The sequence below is a fragment of the Dermacentor andersoni genome, chromosome 6, assembly GCF_023375885.2.
Source record: "Dermacentor andersoni chromosome 6, qqDerAnde1_hic_scaffold, whole genome shotgun sequence".
NCBI lineage: Eukaryota > Metazoa > Arthropoda > Arachnida > Ixodida > Ixodidae > Dermacentor > Dermacentor andersoni.
The window spans coordinates 50,776,269-50,797,654 of record NC_092819.1 but is presented as its reverse complement, the minus strand read 5'-3'; the positions used below and the strand labels follow the sequence as shown (position 1 = coordinate 50,797,654).

Here is a 21,386-nt window from a genome sequence, read left to right as displayed (position 1 = left end):
CACACACACACACACACACACACACACACACACACACACACACACACACACACACACACACACACACACACACACACACACACACACACACACACACACACACACACACACACACACACACATAGTGAGCGAGAAGAAAGGAATCCGACGGGCCCGACCTTTATTCGTCAGAGCACAATGACTCGCATGACAGCATAGGGGAAGCTATTTGTAGGTCTCAATTGAAATAAATTATGCATAAATGTAAATGAAAGTGGATGAAAGAACTGGCCGTAGGTGGGATACGAACCCACGTCTTCGCATTACGTGTGCGATCTCTTACCATGCGTGTGTGCGTTTCGGGCGGACATCGAAATTTGTGGGATAATCGCAAATGCTGTTATTAATAATTCTTCAGGTTTTACTAATAAACTTTCTGATAATTCGCTTTGAGTGGCATGTTGTGATTGTAGAATAGAAATCAGCCAGCATTAAGAGCATAACCTTTTCGCTGCAAAATGTGCCTACAGCACAAATTTTGAGAGATACGGACTCGGAATGCGCCGTGAAATGCGTTGACGTTTCCAGTTAACAGCTTCTTGTGCTGAATTTTCAAACAACGCGGAAACCTATTAACTGCAACAGCGTACATTTTGCTCCGTATGTGAGGATTTATTTGGTATGTTTATGGTTATATCATGCCTTAGCCTTCGGTAGCATCGTCTGTTTTCTGTACCTGACGATATTTTCTGCATGCAGTCCGAGCTTTGTCTTAAAGTGAGCTTTCAACGCTTACTTAAGAACACCGATTGCGTTTTAGTCTATTCTCAGCCTGTCAAAGAAGTAAGAGCGAACATAATTATCGTAATTAACGCACACAAATTCAAGTTATCGGTCGCGGCGATTTCAAAGTGCAAACAAAGCGAGTGCCACCCTCGACTCCATTTTTCATGGTTCTGGATTCCACATTTCACTCTCCCATGACGTAGAAGTGTGCAGCCCAATATCAACGGGACATAATTATGTTAAGCAGCGAAAGTTGGCGTGCCGTGGTTTCCACGCCTGTTCAGCTCGTTACTGGCATTGTTAGGGTCAATTCTGGGTTGACGACACCTTTCGCGAGAGGGGAACCTTGCGAGAGCTCTGTAAGAGCTTAATGCGTCACCGGAGCCTGTGACAGCCGGAAGGCAGTTGACGGGGATGCCTCATAAGCGCTGATCGTACCCCGGAAAACCTATTTTTTGAAGTTCAAGCGTACACAGTCCCATGTTGGTCGTTTTGTGCTCAACGACGGCGATGACGACAGTATTAGTGGTCGCCTGACACCCCCTAATCTATACGTGTACCTGTCCTATGGATTGCACGCGTAAACAAGCGCGTCGAGCGGCGGGCGCAACCACTCTGTTGGAAGAGAGGGAAAGGGGTGTAGCCTCGTCTTTGCGCTGGCCTGCGCATCCCGCTGCGCAAGTGCTCTCGGCGTACTTTGCCTTTGTCACCGCGCCGTTATGATATCGGTCACGGCTCGACGATGAGGTGAACATCCGAGAGGAGGTACGAGCACGCCGGCGGCAGTGAGAATAACAGGCCCTTGGGAACGCTCTTTTGAAGAAGCCTCCCAACGGTTTCGGGCATCACGTGATCGATCGCCAGCCAGGAGGAGGGGTTGGCGATGGAGAAGGGGAGTGGGGGGGGGGGGAGGCAAGAAGTATGGTATCGCATACGTATAGGGAGTTGGAGTCACGGGGAAATTGGTGCCCTTGCGAATAGTTAGAAGCTAATTGCTTGTTGCAGACTAGAGCTACTCAAGGAGGGACAGAGGTTGACAGACGTAACCAAATTATAGTAAGAACAAAAATAATAATAAACAAATAAAAAACTGCCCCCGAGAAAAAAAAAAATATATATATATATATATATATCAGCCGATCTTTATGCTGTTGATTGATTGATTGAACTTCTGATTGATTAATTCATTCATTCAATACATGACTGACCGACTGAGTGAGTGAGTGAGTGAGTTGAGTGAGTGAGTGAGTGAGTGAGTGAGTGAGTGAGTGAGTGAGTGAGTGAGTGAGTGAGTGAGTGAGTGAGTGAGTGAGTGAGTGAGTGGATGACGGGCCGATTGATTCATTGATTGACTGTGTGACCTGTAGATCGCCGAGGAACAATTTGCACTCCGGCTAAATCCGGGAAACCAATGAAAATTTCTTTGTAAGCGGTACCGACGTCAGTCACATCGTAAGGAACAAAAAGTGGCGAATGATTCCGCCTATCCAGCTAAGTCAACAGCGCGAAGGCTATGACGCTATCGGCGCAAAAACGCGACATAGCGCTTCGCGCATTCCTGCAGCACGGACAGCCGGTCGGAATAGTTGCCAACACGTGGCTCGGCGTAACTGTAGGTGCGGCCGTTGAACAATTCAGAACAATGCTCTGCTGAGCACCTCCTTCACTCCACAGACATCAGGCTTGCGAGAAGATCCGAGGGAAGCGATGACGATGTCTATCTTTCCCCTGCCTTTATCGATGCAGTATTTTTTTTTTTTTTGTACCATACTCGTCGTGTCTATTCACGTGCACAGGAGTGTAACGTTCTTTGGAGAGTCATGCTGTTGCCCCGTGTGCTAGCCTATACAAGATGACCCCCACCCCCTCCAAGAGACAGTGCGTCTTATCTTTTCTTATCTAGTATGCAGCTCTAATTGCACTTCCTTCTGAGGCTAGCCCTCCAAGACAGCGTCTGACATAAGAGTGGAATCAGTTATCAGCATTACGAAAACATGCGCGAAAGCGCCAGAAGCTGATGAACAACTCTCTAAATTAAGTCATCGCTCTGGAACATCATTATAGCGAAACGATGAACTGATTTCTAGTTAATGCAGTACTTATTTCTGGGAATTAATTTCTTATTCCTGGAGACGGTTAGCATGTAAACGCTAGCAGTCTCCTTCAAGGCAGTACACGAACATATATTATGCACTCGATTGTCGTTGCATAAATGCTGAAAAATAATTGGGCGTCAACATGCATTCCCCTACATGGTACCTGAGAGGCTTAAAAACAACCGAAGGAATAACCCCTAGGTCTCCTCTAATAATTATTACTTCGTAGGTATTATTATTTTTCATAATAGCAACTTATTTCCTTGAGTTGAGGTTTTGTATTGCGTAAGCTGTTGTGACATAAAATATGGACGTAGAAGAGCACCTTTCTATGTCTACCGTAGATGTGTGTATTAGCAGGTATATTCATGTATGTGTATCCTACTATTCTCAGATTATGTTATTTCAAGTTGTATACTCCCGTTACATATTATGCCCACGTGCGATGGTTTCGTCAATGAGGCAAGCAGCAGTGGAATAGATAGATAGATAGATAGATAGATAGATAGATAGATAGATAGATAGATAGATAGATAGATAGATAGATAGATAGATAGATAGATAGATAGATAGATAGATAGATAGATAGATAGATAGATAGATAGATAGATAGATAGATAGATAGATAGATAGATAGATAGATAGATAGATAGATAGATAGATAGATAGATAGATAGATAGATAGATAGATAGATAGATAGATAGATAGATAGATAGATAGATAGATAGATAGATAGATAGATAGATAGATAGATAGATAGATAGATAGATAGATAGATAGATAGATAGATAGATAGATAGATAGATAGATAGATAGATAGATAGATAGATAGATAGATAGATAGATAGATAGATAGATAGATAGATAGATAGATAGATAGATAGATAGATAGATAGATAGATAGATAGATAGATAGATAGATAGATAGATAGATAGATAGATAGATAGATAGATAGATAGATAGATAGATAGATAGATAGATAGATAGATAGATAGATAGATAGATAGATAGATAGATAGATAGATAGATAGATAGATAGATAGATAGATAGATACGGTTGCTACGCATTTGACGATCAGGTCACACTTCTACGGCTGAGCCAGAGCGTCTAGAAAAGCTGGCGTGACCACGTGGCATGTCCAATGAACTTGAGTAAAGGCAACAAAACGAAGCACTTGCAGATACCAATTCGCGACGCGGAGTTTGTTCTTCTGAATGAGTTGGCTTTCGAGAGTAGCGATGTTTCTAAAAGGAAATGGCATCGGGACCCAAAGAGCATTATTATTGTTGTTGTTAACATCGGAAAGAACCGCGAAAGGACATATATATACAATACAGTAGTCGAGGGAGGAAGACGGACTGTCGAGAAAAAAATATTGAGCCCTGCATTCTGCGACACATATGGGATCTCCCATGTGGTCTTGAGGCGTAAAATCGGCAATTGAAAGTCGCTAACGAGAAAAGGCTTGGGGCCTCAACCCGCCATCGGCATCGCAGCGGCAGCACGAAATATGTTTAAAGTTCGGTTTATCTTTCTCTACTGTCATAGCACGACGGCTATACGGTAGCTACGCGCTCTGTGAGGTCGTTAAAGTATGGGGGGGGGGGGGGAGGAGAGAATGCACAATACCAACGTTTTCGAGCATACGGCAATCGCTTAACCTACAAAGCATATTTTTTTCCCCTCCGGGCATATAGAGCAGAGATAAGCGGGTCACTCCCAGATAGGGCCAACGCATCTGCAAGCCGATGACCGGGCTATCTAATCTCGGGAATTTAAGCTCGACGCCCATATCCTCATCGCCGTGTGTATGGCGTATACACATAGATACTCGCAGCGATAGCGCATAATAGCCCGTGCTGATACCACAGTCGTGGCGATACCGTCTCTCAACCGGAAAAGTGCCCCGCCGCTTACGGTGTTGTGTTTTACGATGCTGTTATACGTTGGAGGGCAGATTAAGTATAGTGCCGTCATTGGTCGAAGTAAGCCGAAGAATAACCAGGCAAAGAGAACAGATAATGAAGAAACTGTTCCTTCTACAATGTCGTGCGGGAACTTATGGTACCGTGTGCAAATAAATGTGCAAGTGCCCTATACCGTTCGTGTTCTATGCCGTTCCACACCATGCATGCACTAATCCATACTTGCACAATGCCCTATATCGTTCGCTGTATACCTTGGAGGCTGACGAGGCAGAAGTGAACGCCGCTGCATGCTTTGGAACGGCGTTAGTACAATTCTTTCTTGGGTTAGAGATCGGAAACAGCCCACTTCCCCTGTCGGGTAGTGTTTATTCGCTCATTGACAATTAGCTGATTCTGTTAATTGTTCCGCCCCCCCCCCCTCTTTTTTTTTCAATTCTGCTTTTACTGGCCGCTCTTGCGCTTTGGTAAAGTTTAACACAACTCGATGAAGTCAAACATCAGAACGAAAAATACAATCCACACTACCATAGTCTATATCCTTGCGCAAAAATGGTGTAATACCCCAATATATGATTCCAGCAAGGCTGACAAGTGTGTGTGCATGCCAAAGGCTGTAAAGTTTACGGACGGCGTTTCGCGGCGATAAAGAACGCCGACGCTATAGGTAACCTCAACTATTGGCGTTCTCAGCGCCAAATTTGTGGCATTCATACGGATTGCTTTGTTTTTAATAGACATTGGCAACATTACTTTGTTGTGCTAAAGCGAGAACAGACACCATCTGGCAGCATTTCCATGTTGTTGTTTTTTTTTTTTTTTTTTTTGCTATTTGCGGTATCTTTTCCGTGATAATCGCCTCTCAAGCGATATGGTATCTAGAGCTGTGTAGCGTCGGCAATGCGTCGGCGATGCTTCGCCGATAAAGACCTATAGCTGTCTTCTTTGTTGAGTCGTTCTGTTTCGACTTGTCATTGCCACAGACGCACATACTTGCTTGACAGGAAGTCACACGCGAATGTGAGAGTTGTACATTTTTCTCGCAACATTGAAACGTGGTCTGCGGTTTCTCCTCCGTAGTGAAGATGTAAACCCATGATCAGCAAAAGTATACGGACTAGGGATCGTTCGATAAAACTAATTTTCTCTTTTGTCTGTGAATGCAACTTGAAAGTAAAGATTGCAGTCCAAACTTGGCATTACGAATTTTCTAGCGCAGTCAGTTTTCGTTTATGCGTGTTAATTACAAAGAAATCTTGTTTTTTCGGCGAGCGTGAGGGCCGTATTCTTTTGCTCCCGGCTGTACATAAGGAGTGCATATTCCTGGGTGAGTTGAGGCGGTGAAATTTCGTATACTTGGTGTTTTGAACGCTGGCCGTGTGTGTGTGTGTGTGTGTGTGTGTGTGTGTGTGTGTGTGTGTGTGTGTGTGTGTGTGTGTGTGTGTGTGTGTGTGTGTGTGTGTGTGTGTGTGTGTGTGTGTGTGTGTGTATTAGGGTATGCAGCAAGCCATTAAGAAGCCCAGTGTCCCTCGTGTGCTCTGGTCAACCTCGTTCATTCTGAATGCCAGCTATCTTGCACTTCATGCTTTGATCGTTTTTATCAGTAACGTTTCTTTTTCTTTTTCCCCCCATAATCTAGTCTTCCGGAGAGCCGCTCTGACAAACGTGCCGTAACAGACGGGACGGATGACGCGCAGTCGCTTCAAGTTTCAAGGTCTCCGTCACAAGGCCACATCCGCAAAACACGCAGGCTCACTCAGCTTCATCTACAAAAAGAGTGTGTGGCCAGTGAACACACCGGGAACGTTACAGGTACAGTCACCGTCATACTTAACCCGAACATCCCTTGAAATACTTTTCTTTTTTTCTACTGCGGAGGGTGCTGGAGATGTTTGGTCGTGGTGCCTCGAACGGGGGCCAACTTAAATGCGTCTTGCTTCCAAAGCGTTCTACCTTTGCTCCTTACAACCCGCAGTCGTCAAATCCGCTGCAGATGCTCCCTAATTGTTCTGGTTTAGCCTGAAAGCGGCTGCGCAGCACTGGTTACTGCTGATGCAAGCTTGGGACAGGTGTAATCGGCGATTCCTCGGATAATCCCATCGTCCCGCATTGGGCGGTGCGCTTAACTACGAGCCGAGGGCGATGATACTACTACTACGCAAGCGGCCAGAAAGTGTAGCTGCGTGAGACACACTGAGCTCACCTAAGGTAGATCACTTTCATAGTTCCTCCCTTCTAGCCGATCCGGACCGCCACCGCCTCCGCGCCCGCGGCGATGAAGGTAGCAGGGACAGGTGACGACGGGCGGCCGAGTGAGAGAGAGGGAAAACGGGAACCAGCTTCCCGCAGCCCTAGAAGCTACGAGGCGAAGCGAGCACCGGCGGCGAAGAGGACATCCACCACCACCGCCGTCGCCGATCCTTGCACGGGAAGCGGCCTCCGAGAGACACCGAAGGCGGCGGCGTTCAGGGAGCCGTTGACGACCGGGGGGCATCGCGAGCCTCGAGACTTTGCCAGCGTGGCTCGAAACGTGGAGGGCCGCGCGAGCTGCCCGCTCTTATCTGATAAGGGCGTCGAGCGCTGCCCTCGTCGGAGCGCGCGCTTGAAGCCTGCCGTGCGTGCATGCGTGCGTGTGTGCGAGCGAGTGTGTGTACTCGCCGCGTCGGACAGAGCGAGAGATAACGACGGCCCATAGGCGTTGGCAAGCGGCTGCGACTTCGGGAAGGACGGCGCGCTGGAAGCGCAGCGGAGTGCGGAGAGATGCGCTTGCGGGGAAGACGTTCGAAGAAGCCGCGCCGAACTCAGGCGACTGTAGTGTTCCTTCTCTTCTTTTTTATTTGTGTGCGTTCGTGGACAATCGACGAATCCACTCGAGAGAGAGGTCGCACGCTCGCTGCTTTTGCGAACGCCAGCGGTCACCATTCTCAACAAAGCGAATGATTGTTGCTTTGGGAGCAGTGGTATACACGCACGTGCGTCCGTGTACAGCTGTATATACGCCTAAAGTTGCACGTTGGGCTTGTTGGTATATGGTGATATCATGATATATCTGCGATATATCTGCGAGGTACACACACTCACGTTCACATATTCGCTCACGCTCACCGGCATTCATGCCCTCCACCCCCCACCCCCCTCCTTTCACACTCGCGTCCAATCGCACTAACAGATAGCATGTCCCGCGTTGATGTACGTGCTCACACTCGCACGTTCTGCTCGTTCATGTATACTTGCGTTCACTCACAACCCTCGTCACTGACTCACGTTCGTACTCACGTTCGTACTCACGTCTATGGAATGAGTGTTAGTTAGTACATGCTAACTTATGGCTATACCTCCGCAGAGGTTTTCGAGTGTTGGGCTGACGCTAAAGCGCCCATAGCTCTCCAGCGCCACGAGCATGAAGCCAGGAATAGAGCAGCATTATCTGAGCCCTTGTTTGTGTGACCCGACCCGAGCAGCGCTGAGCACGTCGCTGCTGGAAAGTTCGATATTGGCACCTTTCTTTCTTCTTTCAGGGACAGCGTCTCTCTTGGCGAGTTGTACCCCACTTTTTCGTATCGCTTTTGTGTGTTTCTAGCCTCCTTCGTGGGCCGGTCCCGGAGATGGTGTGGCCTAAGGACCTGGGCCTATCCCGAATGTTGTGCAGCCTAAAGCCGATACCGCGGGTATGTGATGGGGCGTAGGGGGGGGGGGGGGGGGTCTGTTGTCCCACTAATTTTGCAGGCAGGGGTAAACAGCTGAAGAATAAGGGAAGTCAGATTCCCTAAAACCTCGAAGTGTGGCACCTTTTTGTAAGGCGGAGTAGAAGAAGACGTTTTTGAAGAGAAAGGAGGAGAGGTCGGCCCGAAGAGCGTATCTCTAGCCTGCTTACTTTTCACTGGGATAAGGGGAATTAAGTGGGAGATGCAGGGAAAGGCAGGTGGCAGGTAATTATGATATGGTACACAATGAGCTGCTATATAAATGTAGTCGAATACGCGGATGCACGCTTTAGATGCACTACACGCAGGAGTAATCTTGTCCGCACAAAACGTCATAACGCAAACACATTTCGCACTGTCTCACAGGTCCTAGAGACGACCGTCTAAACCAGACTCATATAGAGAGTTCGATAGATGTAAGGCGAAACATTATTCTCTGTTTCTGTGCTGGCTGGTCGTACAATCTATTGTTCCGCAAAACACATATACGCACACTTGTGCGACAAAAACAAGATGCAAGATAAAAACGTGAAAGGAAAATATATATCTTTTACCAGCATTCAAATACGAGATCACGTACCTTGAACCTCTCTCCATTGGTAAAATCCTGCAGTGGTTTTTCATGTCACACAGGGTACAACAATATGTTGGTTGTCCCCCATGTGTCGACTTCCTTAATTTGGTCCCGTCTATTGTGCTTCACCTTAGTCAAATAAACCACAATGTGTCCACGTATAGCGTATACACAATTGCTATGTTGTGTCTTGAAAAACGTACCCTTTTGGCTGTATTGGAATGGAACGTTTAAAGATGATAAGAGCTGGTGTGAACGCTGACAACCGAGTACATCGAGGCATAAATTTGTTGGACGCCAGTCACATGCACCACGAAGAAAAGTCATTTTGAAACAGAGGCTGCGATCCGCGTTGTACTTGACCAACAGCTCACACCGCCAAAACCATCTCAAAGCAGTGCAGAGAAAAACAACGATCGCTGTATGGTCTATTGCTGTGTCGCACTCGATAGAGGAATCGAACGTACTGCCCCTTGACTCCGAAATAGTCTATGAGATCACTGTTCTGTTTCTTTTTCTTTGATTACCAGGTTATTCATACGCAGATAGGGAAACGTAAATACTGTGACCCCCAATTTCGTGCTTGCATGGCTTTCTTTTCGTGTGTGTGTGTGTGTGTGTGTGTGTGTGTGTGTGTGTGTGTGTGTGTGTGTGTGTGTGTGTGTGTGTGTGTGTGTGTGTGTGTGTGTGTGTGTGTGTGTGGGTGTGTGTGTGTGTGTGTGTGTGTGTGTGTGTGTGTGTGTGTGTTTCTGGGCACCGACGACAGAGCAGTGTGTATATCGTTCTTTTCTGTGTACTTCGTCTGAGCGCTGGTCCTCTAATATGAACGACAGAACGAGAGACTATAATCTCGCGGTAAACATTTTGCCAACTGGAAGCAAGAAGATTGTACAGTAGCCAAAAAAACCGTCACTGATAATTCAGCGCTGCTTTATCACAAAATCGCTTAAGTAGTACACCACGTGGGGCGGCACGTTTAAATCTTAAGCGCTGTTGAAAGCCTGATTAGATAACAGTGATAATGCGTTCGTCACAGATAGCCTGTGACGCCAAAACAAATAGAGAAGGATAATCGGCTATCACCAGGCTCTATCATGTGGACTATTTCGTAAGAACAGGAAGAGCAATCAATGGAATCTTCTGCCCTGCTTGAATTATAGCGTCTTTGGGAAATGTATCGATATAGATGTAAAGCATTACCTCATCCACTGCAAATACATGATATCATTATTGGGTAATGGTTCGGGCGTATGTCATTATTAATGGAAAAAGAGGTAGCGCGTAGCAAAAATACCAACTGGACGTCGAATACGAGACAAGCTCTCTTCCATGGTTAATTGTCTCGTCTTTCAGTTGTAAATTTGGCTTCACGCTATCGCTTATTATCGGACGTCACGCAGATGACACTAGAGAAAACGTTTCCTTTGAATCAGCGTTAGTGTCAGCCCTTTGACCGCATCTCTTGAAGATGAAGTCCTATTTGATGCTTTCTTCCTCGTTGGACTTCATTGGTTATGGAAGGCACGAACGTAGGACAGCAATGCTTAACCCATCGTTATTCCTCAGAAAACGCACTTTAGTTTAATGATATAGCTCACCCTAAGACCCTTATTTTCTAATTCCATTTTCTTATTTAGTTTATCACCCTGCGTAACTTAACCCCCAAACCGCCATGCTGCCATTATCGCCATTACTTTGCAAACAGCGCTAACGTTGCTATAGTACAAGGTCACCAAAGAGATATGACTCTTTAAATTTTCTCGTTGGAACGTGGACTGGCGAAGAGAACAGGCCTCAGCGCATTCGGGACGAATGTTAACATTATGTCATTTTGAGGATCAAACCTGGCCTTCGGCAATGTACAGAAGTATATCCTGGGCAGGATGGGCGGATCAATTTTAGAGGCAGTGTAGTGGTGATGGCGACGATGTTGTTATACATGCAGGGTTAGCCTGGCTGAACTGGTCTGCAGTTACTGCGCTTGGGCGTCTCCTTCTTCGCCAAATATGTCGCCATTTGCCTTGTCTATGGCAGAAATGTGAGCAGAATGCACGGCACTTCCTTATCTGCGTTATCTGCGGTCCGTCTGGTGTTCTACACGTTCATGAGGAAATTATCTTCTTCCCATGCTGTGCAAAAGCTTCCTCCTTTCAGTACAGAAGTGCTTGCAGTGCCATGGAGATGAAATGTTCAATGTTCAATGTCACCCACTTAATTGACTCGGTGCAAGATGGAGAAGTGGTCCCGCTGACTTTGAACGTGCATGCAGAAGTGTGTACCAGTCCTGTTATTTTTGTATATGAGGGTGGTTTCCGTGTGGCTAAGTCCCTCAATAATACAGGACTTGTGCGCTGGTTTCCAAATGGAACGAAAGCTACAACGGATCGTCTCTTTAGTACTTAAAGGCGTCTCTGGGCCGATAGTGATGGATCTACACGATTTTCCTTCGCAAGGGTTTAATGCGAAAGCATATGCATATAATAACATGGTCTTCGGCACTGTAGGGATGTATGTCCTCTGTGAATGGACTTATGGAGGAAGGGCGACGGAGCATGGAAGAGGGAGAGTATGAAGGAACGAAAGCGTAGGAGAGGCCCCGGCCAGCACTGCCGGGTTGGAGAAAGTGTGGCGGAAGTCACGTGCTGTTTTTCCCTAAGGAGCACTGGGACTGGTACCCCAAACGTCAACGTTGCCATAGCAACCGCGCTCCTTCAGCTCTCGCAGCTGCTCTCGGCCTCTGAAAAGTGATATAATATTTTTCGGCCTGTGTCTTTCTCCCAGCACATTCTGTTCGCGAGAAAGCTGACTTTGAAGCGTGGTGTGTAAGCTTGAAAGCTGTGTTTAGGGTCTATGAATGTGAGAGTCAGCTAGCAACAGAGACACTCAAGTAATCAAGGCGCGGATCTTCGTCGTCTTCTTCAACGTCCCAAGGAAAAGCACAGGAGTGCGTCTGCTTCACTAAATCTGTTACAGAAGTTTCGTAGGCTTTGTTTTTACGCGCGTCGGCAGCACACACTTCCGGCGGCTCGTAGTAGTGTAAGTTCAAAACTCGCGCCCATCTGCTCCGGCGAGCTGACTGGAGGCGCAGAGGGAGATGGCACACCAACATGGCTGCATTTCCGGCTTCAAAAAACGTGACGTCAGGGAGTCTCCTGCTTTTTATTTCCTTCATGGGGGAGAGGCAGAGTGGTGTGACGTAGAGAGAGAGAGAGGCAAGTGACGACTAACGACACTGTATGGAGGCGGTTGCGATAAAGTGGTATATCTGCATCTCGCGCACGTAAAGGAATCTGTGCGAGGTTAAGCAGCGATACGCATGGTCAGTGTGTAGTGAGTTCTGCAGCGATAGCTGCATGGACATGTTTATATTGCGATAGCTACGGCGTGCATGTACAAAAAAAGGCGTTGTGTTGTAGCGTTGACATAGTAGACTTGTAGCCAGAGGCAGCTTGACAGCTACGCTATATCACGTCATTAATCACTGACGACCACGAGGTAAAAGAAGTGGCGAGGATTACGTTAGATGAATATTCTACGATAGGATCAAATGATGGTATCGCATTAGTTATTCGAGCGAAGCTTCGGCACCTGTAAGTTTTCCTTCCTTTCAAATTTTCCTGCCTGCTTCTTTTTTATTTCATTCACTGTTACCTTCTCCCTTTGCTTCCTGGCTATGTTCATCTGGCTATGTTTCCTCCCTTGCACAGTGCGACGTTTGCCTTTTCCTTTGTTCGGAACAAACCTACAGCTGGCGGCAATCAGAAGTTAAAAAACAAAACAAAACGAACAAAGCAAACTGGGAGAAGCAGTGGCGCCATCTATCCCAAGATACCAAAACGCCCACCGCGGAGGCGACAGCGGGCGGAGGTGTGTCTGCCTCCCGGCGACTGATGGCGCTGCGCTTCCTTTCACGATACTTGTCGGAGCATATAGAGCGGTTATTTCACATCGGATCCGGTGACTCTTATTTCGCGATAGCGTTCCTGCAATAAGCAGGGACTCCACTTCTAAGTGGTCGGTGTTGCCACCTAGCGACAATCAGGTGAAACCTGCAGCGTTCTTCCGTCTTGTCGCCGTGACGTGTCTCGCGCTTGTTATGACCCTTCGGGATTTTGACGTATAGCTGTTAAAGGCATAAATAGTGAGGGGGTATGCAGGTACCGTGGCGTTAAGGAGAAAAAGCGGTAAAATATTGCAATATAAAATATTACTCTAGCCGTACCAGCTCCCTCCACCAAACTAAAGCTCCTAAAAGATGTTGCTGAGATACTACTACTACTACTACTACTACTACTAATAATAATAATAATAATAATAATAATAATAATAATAATAATTCACCGGGCTTATAACGGTTATCTGGAGTTCCTTACCAACTCGGCGAAATCTCAACACACGGGTGTTTTCCGTTATACGCCCCCTCCCTCCCATCCCTGTCGACAGCAAATCAAGCCCGCGATCTCATGCTTATAGTCGCCGCTACTGCAACGTGTTTACCACCAAACGACCCCCATTACCGACGCGCTCGCTGCGCGTCAAAAGACGTCACACTTGGAGCGGCGTCGCCTCCCATGCCCGATAGGTGCTGCAGTCGCAGAGTACGGAGCTAGTGAACGTGTAGAGTCCGCAGTATACGCCAGCAGGATGCGTCAGCGCCGACGGTGCGATATCGCGATATCATCGCTTGCGCAGTGCGCTTGCGATTGCCGCGCGCGCCAGATTAAGGGCGCACGTGTGGCCTCCGTGCATATCTGCGCGTCGCGATTAGACGCCTTATACCGGCTACACTGCGAAGGACCCTGTATGTGCGCTATCCGTTTCGCGCTGTAATCGTGCCGGGTCCATTTGAAAGCGACCGCGTCGTAGCCAGGCTGCGAGATATGGTTCGTGGTGTGTTTATAAATATACCCGGGACGACTTAACGTTACAAAAAGAAAAATCCTGTATCAGTTATTCCGGTAAAAGAAAGGGCCACCGTTCCGTCTGGGCGGATAGCGCGTATCAGCGCTGAAGACGCGACGTCAGTCACGCGACCCGATTACTTTATCTTCCTTTTTTTTTTTACGGCCGTGAAATATGTTGGGCGGAGATACGTGATAGCGACAGCCACGCCTTAAGCTTCCGTGACTCCGGTGCGCTGCAGTCTTCGCTAAATATTCCTGAGCCACTGCCCGACCGACGTGACCGTCTGCCGCCGCGATTACGCTGCCCAGATAACAATAGGCCCGCTTGCTCCGCATCGGGTGACGTGTCATCAATAAAGACCTGCTGGGCATTTGCGTGGCGAAACCGCAGTTTGGCCACGAAGTTAATGAGGAGCGCCGGATTTTACTTTGACCACCAGTGGCACAGAAACCTCAGTGCACAAAAGTTGTTGCATGTCAGCTCCCATAGGAATGCGGTCTCGATGTGATCGAACCCGTGACCTCATTCACGGCAGCATATACTGCGGCAGCCACAGTGAGCCACCTCTTTGGGCTCTTTTTCAATTTGTGCACTAGGGGAAGGATGATAGCGGAAAGCATTGCCCGTTTGCCCCCATTGAAATGCACGGACTGTTGGCCCAGGTGCCTGACGTCACAACCCGACGCGTGTAGGCCGAGCGTGAACCAACAGTTGTTGCTTTGTCCAGTATTAGAAGTGTGACAATGAGGCAATCACACCCGCGAGGTTAAGTGCGGCCTTTTGCTGGCTCGTAGCGTGAGCAACGTGTTTGAAATATCGGTCCTCCTAAGTTCCACTCCTTGTAGTTTTTAAGAGGAAGCTTTAGCTCGAGTGCTCCTATCTAAATACATGTAAAAGCAGAATTCGTTTTTCTCGGCAACCACTGCACCAAATTTGACGACGTTTGTTGCATTTAAGAGAAAAACTTAAAATCTAGTGACTGTTGGTTTCGAATTTTTGAGCTAGGTTGTGAATTTTTTATTAAAGATCGGCAAAAATCGGAAATTTTCAAAAAACGGAACTATCAAGTTTACAACTCTGTAACTCAACAACAACAAAGGATAATACAATTCTGTGAATCGCATCTACTAGTACATCTAAAGCGGACAAAATTGATATGCTACACATGAATATGAAAAAATTTAGTTATATGGAAATACAACTTTTGCAGAACCCTTGTAACCAACGCAACAATTTAACGTAAGATGTAAAATGACACACCAAATTTGTCCGCTTTTAATGGTCTAATGGATGCCGTTTACAGAACCGTGATATCTGTTGTTGATGCAGAGCTATGAATTTGTAAACTTCGTGCTTCTATTTTTTTTTTCAAACGGTCGAATATTTGAAAATCTTTTTAACAAAATTCAGGCCCTAAATCGAGATTCCGCTTCCAACAGTCACTACAACTTTCTCTCTCAAATTCAACAAATTTCATTAAAATCGGTCCAGGGGTTATCTCAGAAAAATGTTTTTTGCGTTTTACATGTATTTGAATAGGCCGCGTCGGAGTTGGGCCCGAGCTAAAGCTTCCTCTTAAAGGGAAGCTGAAAGGTCTGTCGAATTCAATAAGACGCTCATATACGGATGCGGGAACCTTATAAACCATGTAGGTAAAATTTGTTTTTTTTTTTTTTTTTTTTCAATTAGGAGCGACGTAATCGTCGGTTAAGATTGCGCTGTAGCTCCGCCCCCCGTCGAATGCCGCGCGCTGCTGCTGACGCTGACGATGCGAGCGGAGACCGGAAACCGCGATGTTGTGACGTCAAGCTAGTGTTTCGTTCCTTCGCAGCCTCCGCGACCGTGCCTGACCGTGCTTGTTTCTGCGTGCGTGCCATCGTAATCTGCTTCGATCGACCCTGTATTTCTTTGTTGGTGCGTCTGCGTGTATGTAGCGTGTAGAGTATGTGTATATGTACGCTCCTTCGTGTTAGCACGCTGAACGGAAGGTGCATGTTTATCTCCCGCCCTTGACGCAGGTTCCGTCGCAAAGCGCCGCGAATTTCAACAGTTTCAACAGTCAACATTTTCAACAATTTCAACAGTCAACAGATGAAGGTCACTACACGTACTGCATGAACCGGGAAGCTTTTCACGCGTTTAAACCGTCTTTGTAGATTGCCGACAGCTTTGGACAGCGCACAAATGCCGACGATCGCATCCCCGCTTACGTTCCACGAGGAGGCATGCAGGAACACAACACTACAGTTGTTTGACCGGAAACGAGCTCACTAGATCGGCGAAAGATCGGCGAGATCACTAGATCGCTTTGCAAAAAACATACTCACCAAAGAGCATTTCCAACACGAGGAGATCCCAAGACTTCGCTTTCGTTCGCGTCGAAAGCACTGCTCGCAACAGCATCGTTTGCTTCTTCGAGAGGCCAGCTCTTCGCAATCGGCTCGTACATGTAGGGAGTAACGCCGAACTCCTCAGAAAAACGCAGCAATTTTCCATTACCGTCTCAGAAAAACAGCTCCAAACTACTTGGCACCGCGCTTCATGTGTAGCGGCAGCGGTCGGTTACTATAGAGCTGACGTCACGAGGCGCCCGACCAATCACAGGCGGAAACGAGACGCGCGAGCTGGGCGTGTCCGCTGCTGCACTTTTCGTCGAAATAAAATATATTTGGGCTTTCTTTCGCTCAATTTCGATACGATATTCGAATTCGGAGGGCTGGAAACCATTATGTACAGATGTTCACTCATTTTTTCCGGAAAACCTTTCAGCTTCCCTTTCAGACAACCACAGAAGTAAGCATTGCACCAAACTTTTTATCTTTGGCACTGCTGATTTCATGCGCTTCTAAACGAGGTAACAAAGAATTCAGCGTCGTCACTCATTTGAGAGCCTTTGATTTTCGGGCTTATTGGCAGCGCATGTTGGACTCAAGGACAGCTTTAGAAAGCATACGGAGACAAGTGAAACAGACGCCTTTATGCTCAGCTCAGTCTTTGTGCTGTCGTATGAGAAATGATAAATGAAGCGCAGGTCGTTGCCTGCTGTACACACACACACACACACACACACACACACACACACACACACACACACACACACACACACACACACACACACACACACACACACACATATATATATATATATATATATATATATATATATATATATATATATATATATATATATATATATATATATATATAAACCTTTCGAGAGTAGTGCGAAGCTTTTGAAAAGAGCGCTTCGCATCAACACAACAAGTGCGTTATCGCTTGAGAGTCCTTCTTTAACATGGGCCAAACCTTCTATTCTTCTAAAGAAGAGTACGAGAACGGCTGAGAACAACGATATCACGGCATTTTCACGTTGAACTCAACTGAGCTCTGTGACAGTAAACCTGCTGCAACCACACAATGAATTGTTCCACTGAAACAATGGCTACACCGCTATTCTCTCGTAGCCAGACGAAGACGGCAGCGACTTAAGCTGCCCGTAACGCTGCCTATATGCGAAATTTTCTTCCCCTAGAAGGAACAGGAAGACTCCAACTCCTAGGTAGGGTTACTTGGAAACTTATTTCACCATCTTTGACGTTTCTGTACGACACATCGTGGCGCCATCTCGAGGTGAATTAAGATACCGGAGCAATACCGCCAGTCTCTTGGAGCATGCCGACGCGTTTTCACCTCGCCAGCCTTTACCGATATAAGCTGGCACAGCCTTAACTTCAACAGTCCTAAAGGTGTCGCATATTTCTTGGCGTATAATTTTATCCCGCAACACGTATTGTCGTCATTGCACACCATGGGCACTTCCTTCCTTTAGCCGTGTGTGCCCGGTGTTTTCCTCTCTGAAATTATATCTGTAATGTCTGCTATCGGCAGCCCCGAAGTCATGCAGTAATCCCATCGACGGTATACAGGTAAACAAACTTCAAGGAATCTCTAGGAATTCTGCCGTAACATTGATTCGAATGAAACGTATACGTGTCGAAGAGAAAATTTCCAATTTGTCGTTCGAAGGACGTACGATGTAGTGGCACTTTATGTAAGGAAAATGTTATCCTAAAGATAGATGCGAGGATGAATACGAATTGCACTCGAAACGTTAAACGTGCGAGTAGAAATGCGTTCGTCGCGTCACAATGCGGAAAATACGTGTAAGGTAAGCAGGCCCCAATGATTGGGTCACGTATATTTCTTGCGTGTTAAACTCAAACCCCGCCCTTCTGCACAGACTAAGGCTGCGGGTAGCGTTTACGCGCGGATACGTGTACCTCATGCGACGCACCGAGTCTCCACACTGTGAGGTGTGCAATGTGACTGAGACTATAGGTCATGTGCTTTGTGACTGCCCTAAGTACGTGGAAGAGCATGAAAGGTTGGACAACGACCTTACGCGTCTCGACAGCGCACCGTTGTCGGAGGACGTTATTTTAGGCCCTTGGCCAGATGCTCAATCGAGTTTCAAGGCCATTCAGGTATTACTGAACTTTTTAAAAACTACGGGCCTGGATTGCAGACTCTGAGCATGCCAAATTGCTTGCGACATAGAGTTTCCCACTCTAACACCTAGAGGGTAATCTGGCGCCACCGTCTATGGGAGTTTCTTAAGGGGGCACCGTGCCGTCATGGGAATGACGGTATATGTGTCTGCGAGGCTCGTGTTGGCTAAGAGGCTTCGTCTAAAACGTGGATATGGCTACGCAAATAACGCGTTCTCAAAGTAAAATCTTAATAAAATGTTTCCATTCACGCATATTACATCTTTACTCACCCACGATGCATGACCATGTGAAGAAAAGCAAGAACAGACGACCAACTGTTTCAAAGCGAGCGCGAACCTTGTCGTCTGTCCTCCAACTTTAGCGGCCCACTAATACTTATTACGTAACATGTAGTCGTACACACAATAACAAGTTCTCATAGTTCAACAAAACATGTTTTCGCGTAATAATAAAGCTAAAACAGCTTTTTACGTGCTGTTCTAGTAGAAAATGAATCATTGTGACAGACGGAACGGTACTTGCCAAGCGCGTCTTCAAGGTGTCCTGTCTCTACGAGAACGATGCCAATCCGAATCCACAATATACCGGCATTCCCATGCATACCACAGCGCAGCAGCGCCAGATTTCCCTCTAGGTAATGTAGTGAGAAACTCTATGGCTTGCGATATGTTCTACATCCTCCTTCTATCGTCATCGTCACCCATCATGCACCTCTTCCCTCTTTCTTTCCCTCTTCCCCTTCCCCCAATGCCGAGTAGCTGGCTAGAGGAATATACCTCAGGCCGACCTCTCAGCATTTCGTATCATTAAACTTCTCTCTCTCTCTCTCAAACCCCGCTGGCGTCTAATTTGTTTTTAAACTATTCGTCAACTTCGTTATCGTTAGTCCACTGTGTTCTTGATTGACACGCGCCCTTTGTCGACAGTTTATAATATACTTGACGTGTCACCATAGCTCATTGATCTGCTCAGTAGCGTGAATGGAATTCCGTGATTGCTGGTGCTGCAAGTTTATTGATGCTGCTGTCGGTGATGACGCTGCAAGCGGTGCTGGAAGTTCTGGCTTGCTGCAGTCAGCCAGCCAGCCAGCCAGCCAGCCAGCCAGCCAGCCAGCCAGCCAGCCAGCCAGTTAGATAGATAGATAGATAGATAGATAGATAGATAGATAGATAGATAGATAGATAGATAGATAGATAGATAGATAGATAGATAGATAGATAGATAGATAGATAGATAGATAGATAGATAGATAGCCTAGCTATATGGCAAGCAATATGTAAAGAAGTGATCGTGAAATTTAAATGGAATATTTGAGAATATGAGATAAGGAAGAAAGAGACACTTCATGGGCCTCATTGTCGTTGCTATTGTTTTCCGTTCGCAGACCACTACGCAGCTCTAAGTCAGCTTCGGAATGCGCAGTTCATTCTGTATATGCTCCGCCTCGACGACTTCGCTCAACGAAGCAAGAGCTTGGGGTCGTGCTCTTAGACGGCCGGAACAGAAACGTGATATCACGTGACGGGCTCATCAATATACCGTCCGCCGCATTTGTCGCGTGGTACTCCGGGTGAATTGTGACCACGTGGGGCTTTTCAGCGCGCACCCGAATCCCACGTAATTATAGATTCCTGACACCGCCTGTACTTCTAGCGCAATAAGAACAGCTTACGGTGCTCCGATGCTGCTATGAGTTCGGACACTCTTCCAAAGAACGAAGAGCGTGGACTCTGAAAAATGTAGACTGGGTGGTACGAGAGGAAGAAATACAAAAAAAAAAAAAAAGCAAAGAACGCGTGCGTTCGTCGCAGTCCGCCCTCGTCTCGAGTGGCAAGGTCACGAGCGTCGACCAGCCCGGCTATTGTTCTTTCCCTTCGGGCCAGAACAATGTGCCTCGTCCGTTCGTGCTCCGCCGATAGCCGCCGCCGTTCGAATCCTTATCAACAGTTCGCGATAAACGCTTGGCCGTCCGCTGACGCTCGCAGCGACCGTTCCTCAGCGCCTGCAACGGGCCGCTTCGGCAGTCATCGAGACTACAGCCAGGAAGGGGCGTAATGTTTGATCGCCGCAAAAGCAACGAAAAATATATAGTAACGAAAGAGACTCAAAAAAGAAAGAAAGAAAAAGAAGAAGCCACACGGACCTTTCGGGCATCGCGAGCGCGCTCGAGTGTGCGATTCTTGACCACTATTGTGTCCACGCGGCAGGCGGCTACGTGAGCTCGCTGTATAGAGTTGTTTATGAGTGCACGCTCGTCCCACGAACTTAGACTGGGGTGTTCCACCGCCCCCCAAGCCTCAGCTGAAAGCCAGCGTCGAGAAAATAACAAGTAGGCGCGTTTGAAACGGTTGAAACATCCATTGAATTGAATGGAATTGACTTGAATAGCCGGTCTTTCTTTTTATTATTTTTATTGCGTTATTGCATGATGCTAGGGAGATTTAGATTTTGCGTACGGGAAATCTAAAGTTACCTTGTTAGGGAATGCAAAGCGCCGTGCTCACAGTAGAGTCCATTTGCGCAAGCAAAATCTATAGCTCCGTATTTAGGAGTGCTTTAAAATTTAGGCGGCGCTGGCTACTCCTTTCTCACACAGACCAAATGTATATGCTAAATATGAAATAAGCCGGCACTGAAGAGGTAGCTATGAGCAATTGTCATTTGCCCTCTCTTCGTTAAACAAGGAATAGTAAATAAATAAATACAAATTTTATTTCACGAGAACAATATGTGCAATTAATCATCATCATCACGTTCGGCGTGCAAATAGACGGCCTCTCCAGGCATATCCGCGCCGCCCAATCTTGGAAGCCCATTGCTCGAAGCACGTAGCTTTCTGTTAAGGAGGAGGAGTAGATTTTAATGGAGAGAAAGGAGGAGAGGTCGGCCTGGAGAGCGTGTCT

The 21,386-nt window shown here is 46.8% G+C and overlaps 1 protein-coding gene across 3 annotated transcripts in view; it reads right to left on the bottom strand.

Annotated features, from left to right (window-relative positions):
- The window catches only part of LOC126522919 (uncharacterized), a 134,001-nt gene that overhangs the window by 97,560 nt on the left and 15,055 nt on the right, over window positions 1-21,386 (bottom strand). Inside the window, exon 1 of one of the 3 annotated variants that reach the window (XM_050171767.3) lies at window positions 6,993-7,309. The exons of the other annotated variants lie outside the window; for them this stretch is intronic. Within the exon in view, the coding sequence (XP_050027724.2) occupies window positions 6,993-7,012 (20 nt within the window). The 5' untranslated portion in view covers window positions 7,013-7,309. Of the gene's footprint in view, window positions 1-6,992; window positions 7,310-21,386 lie in introns of those variants that run through there. 3 annotated transcript variants of the gene reach the window in all.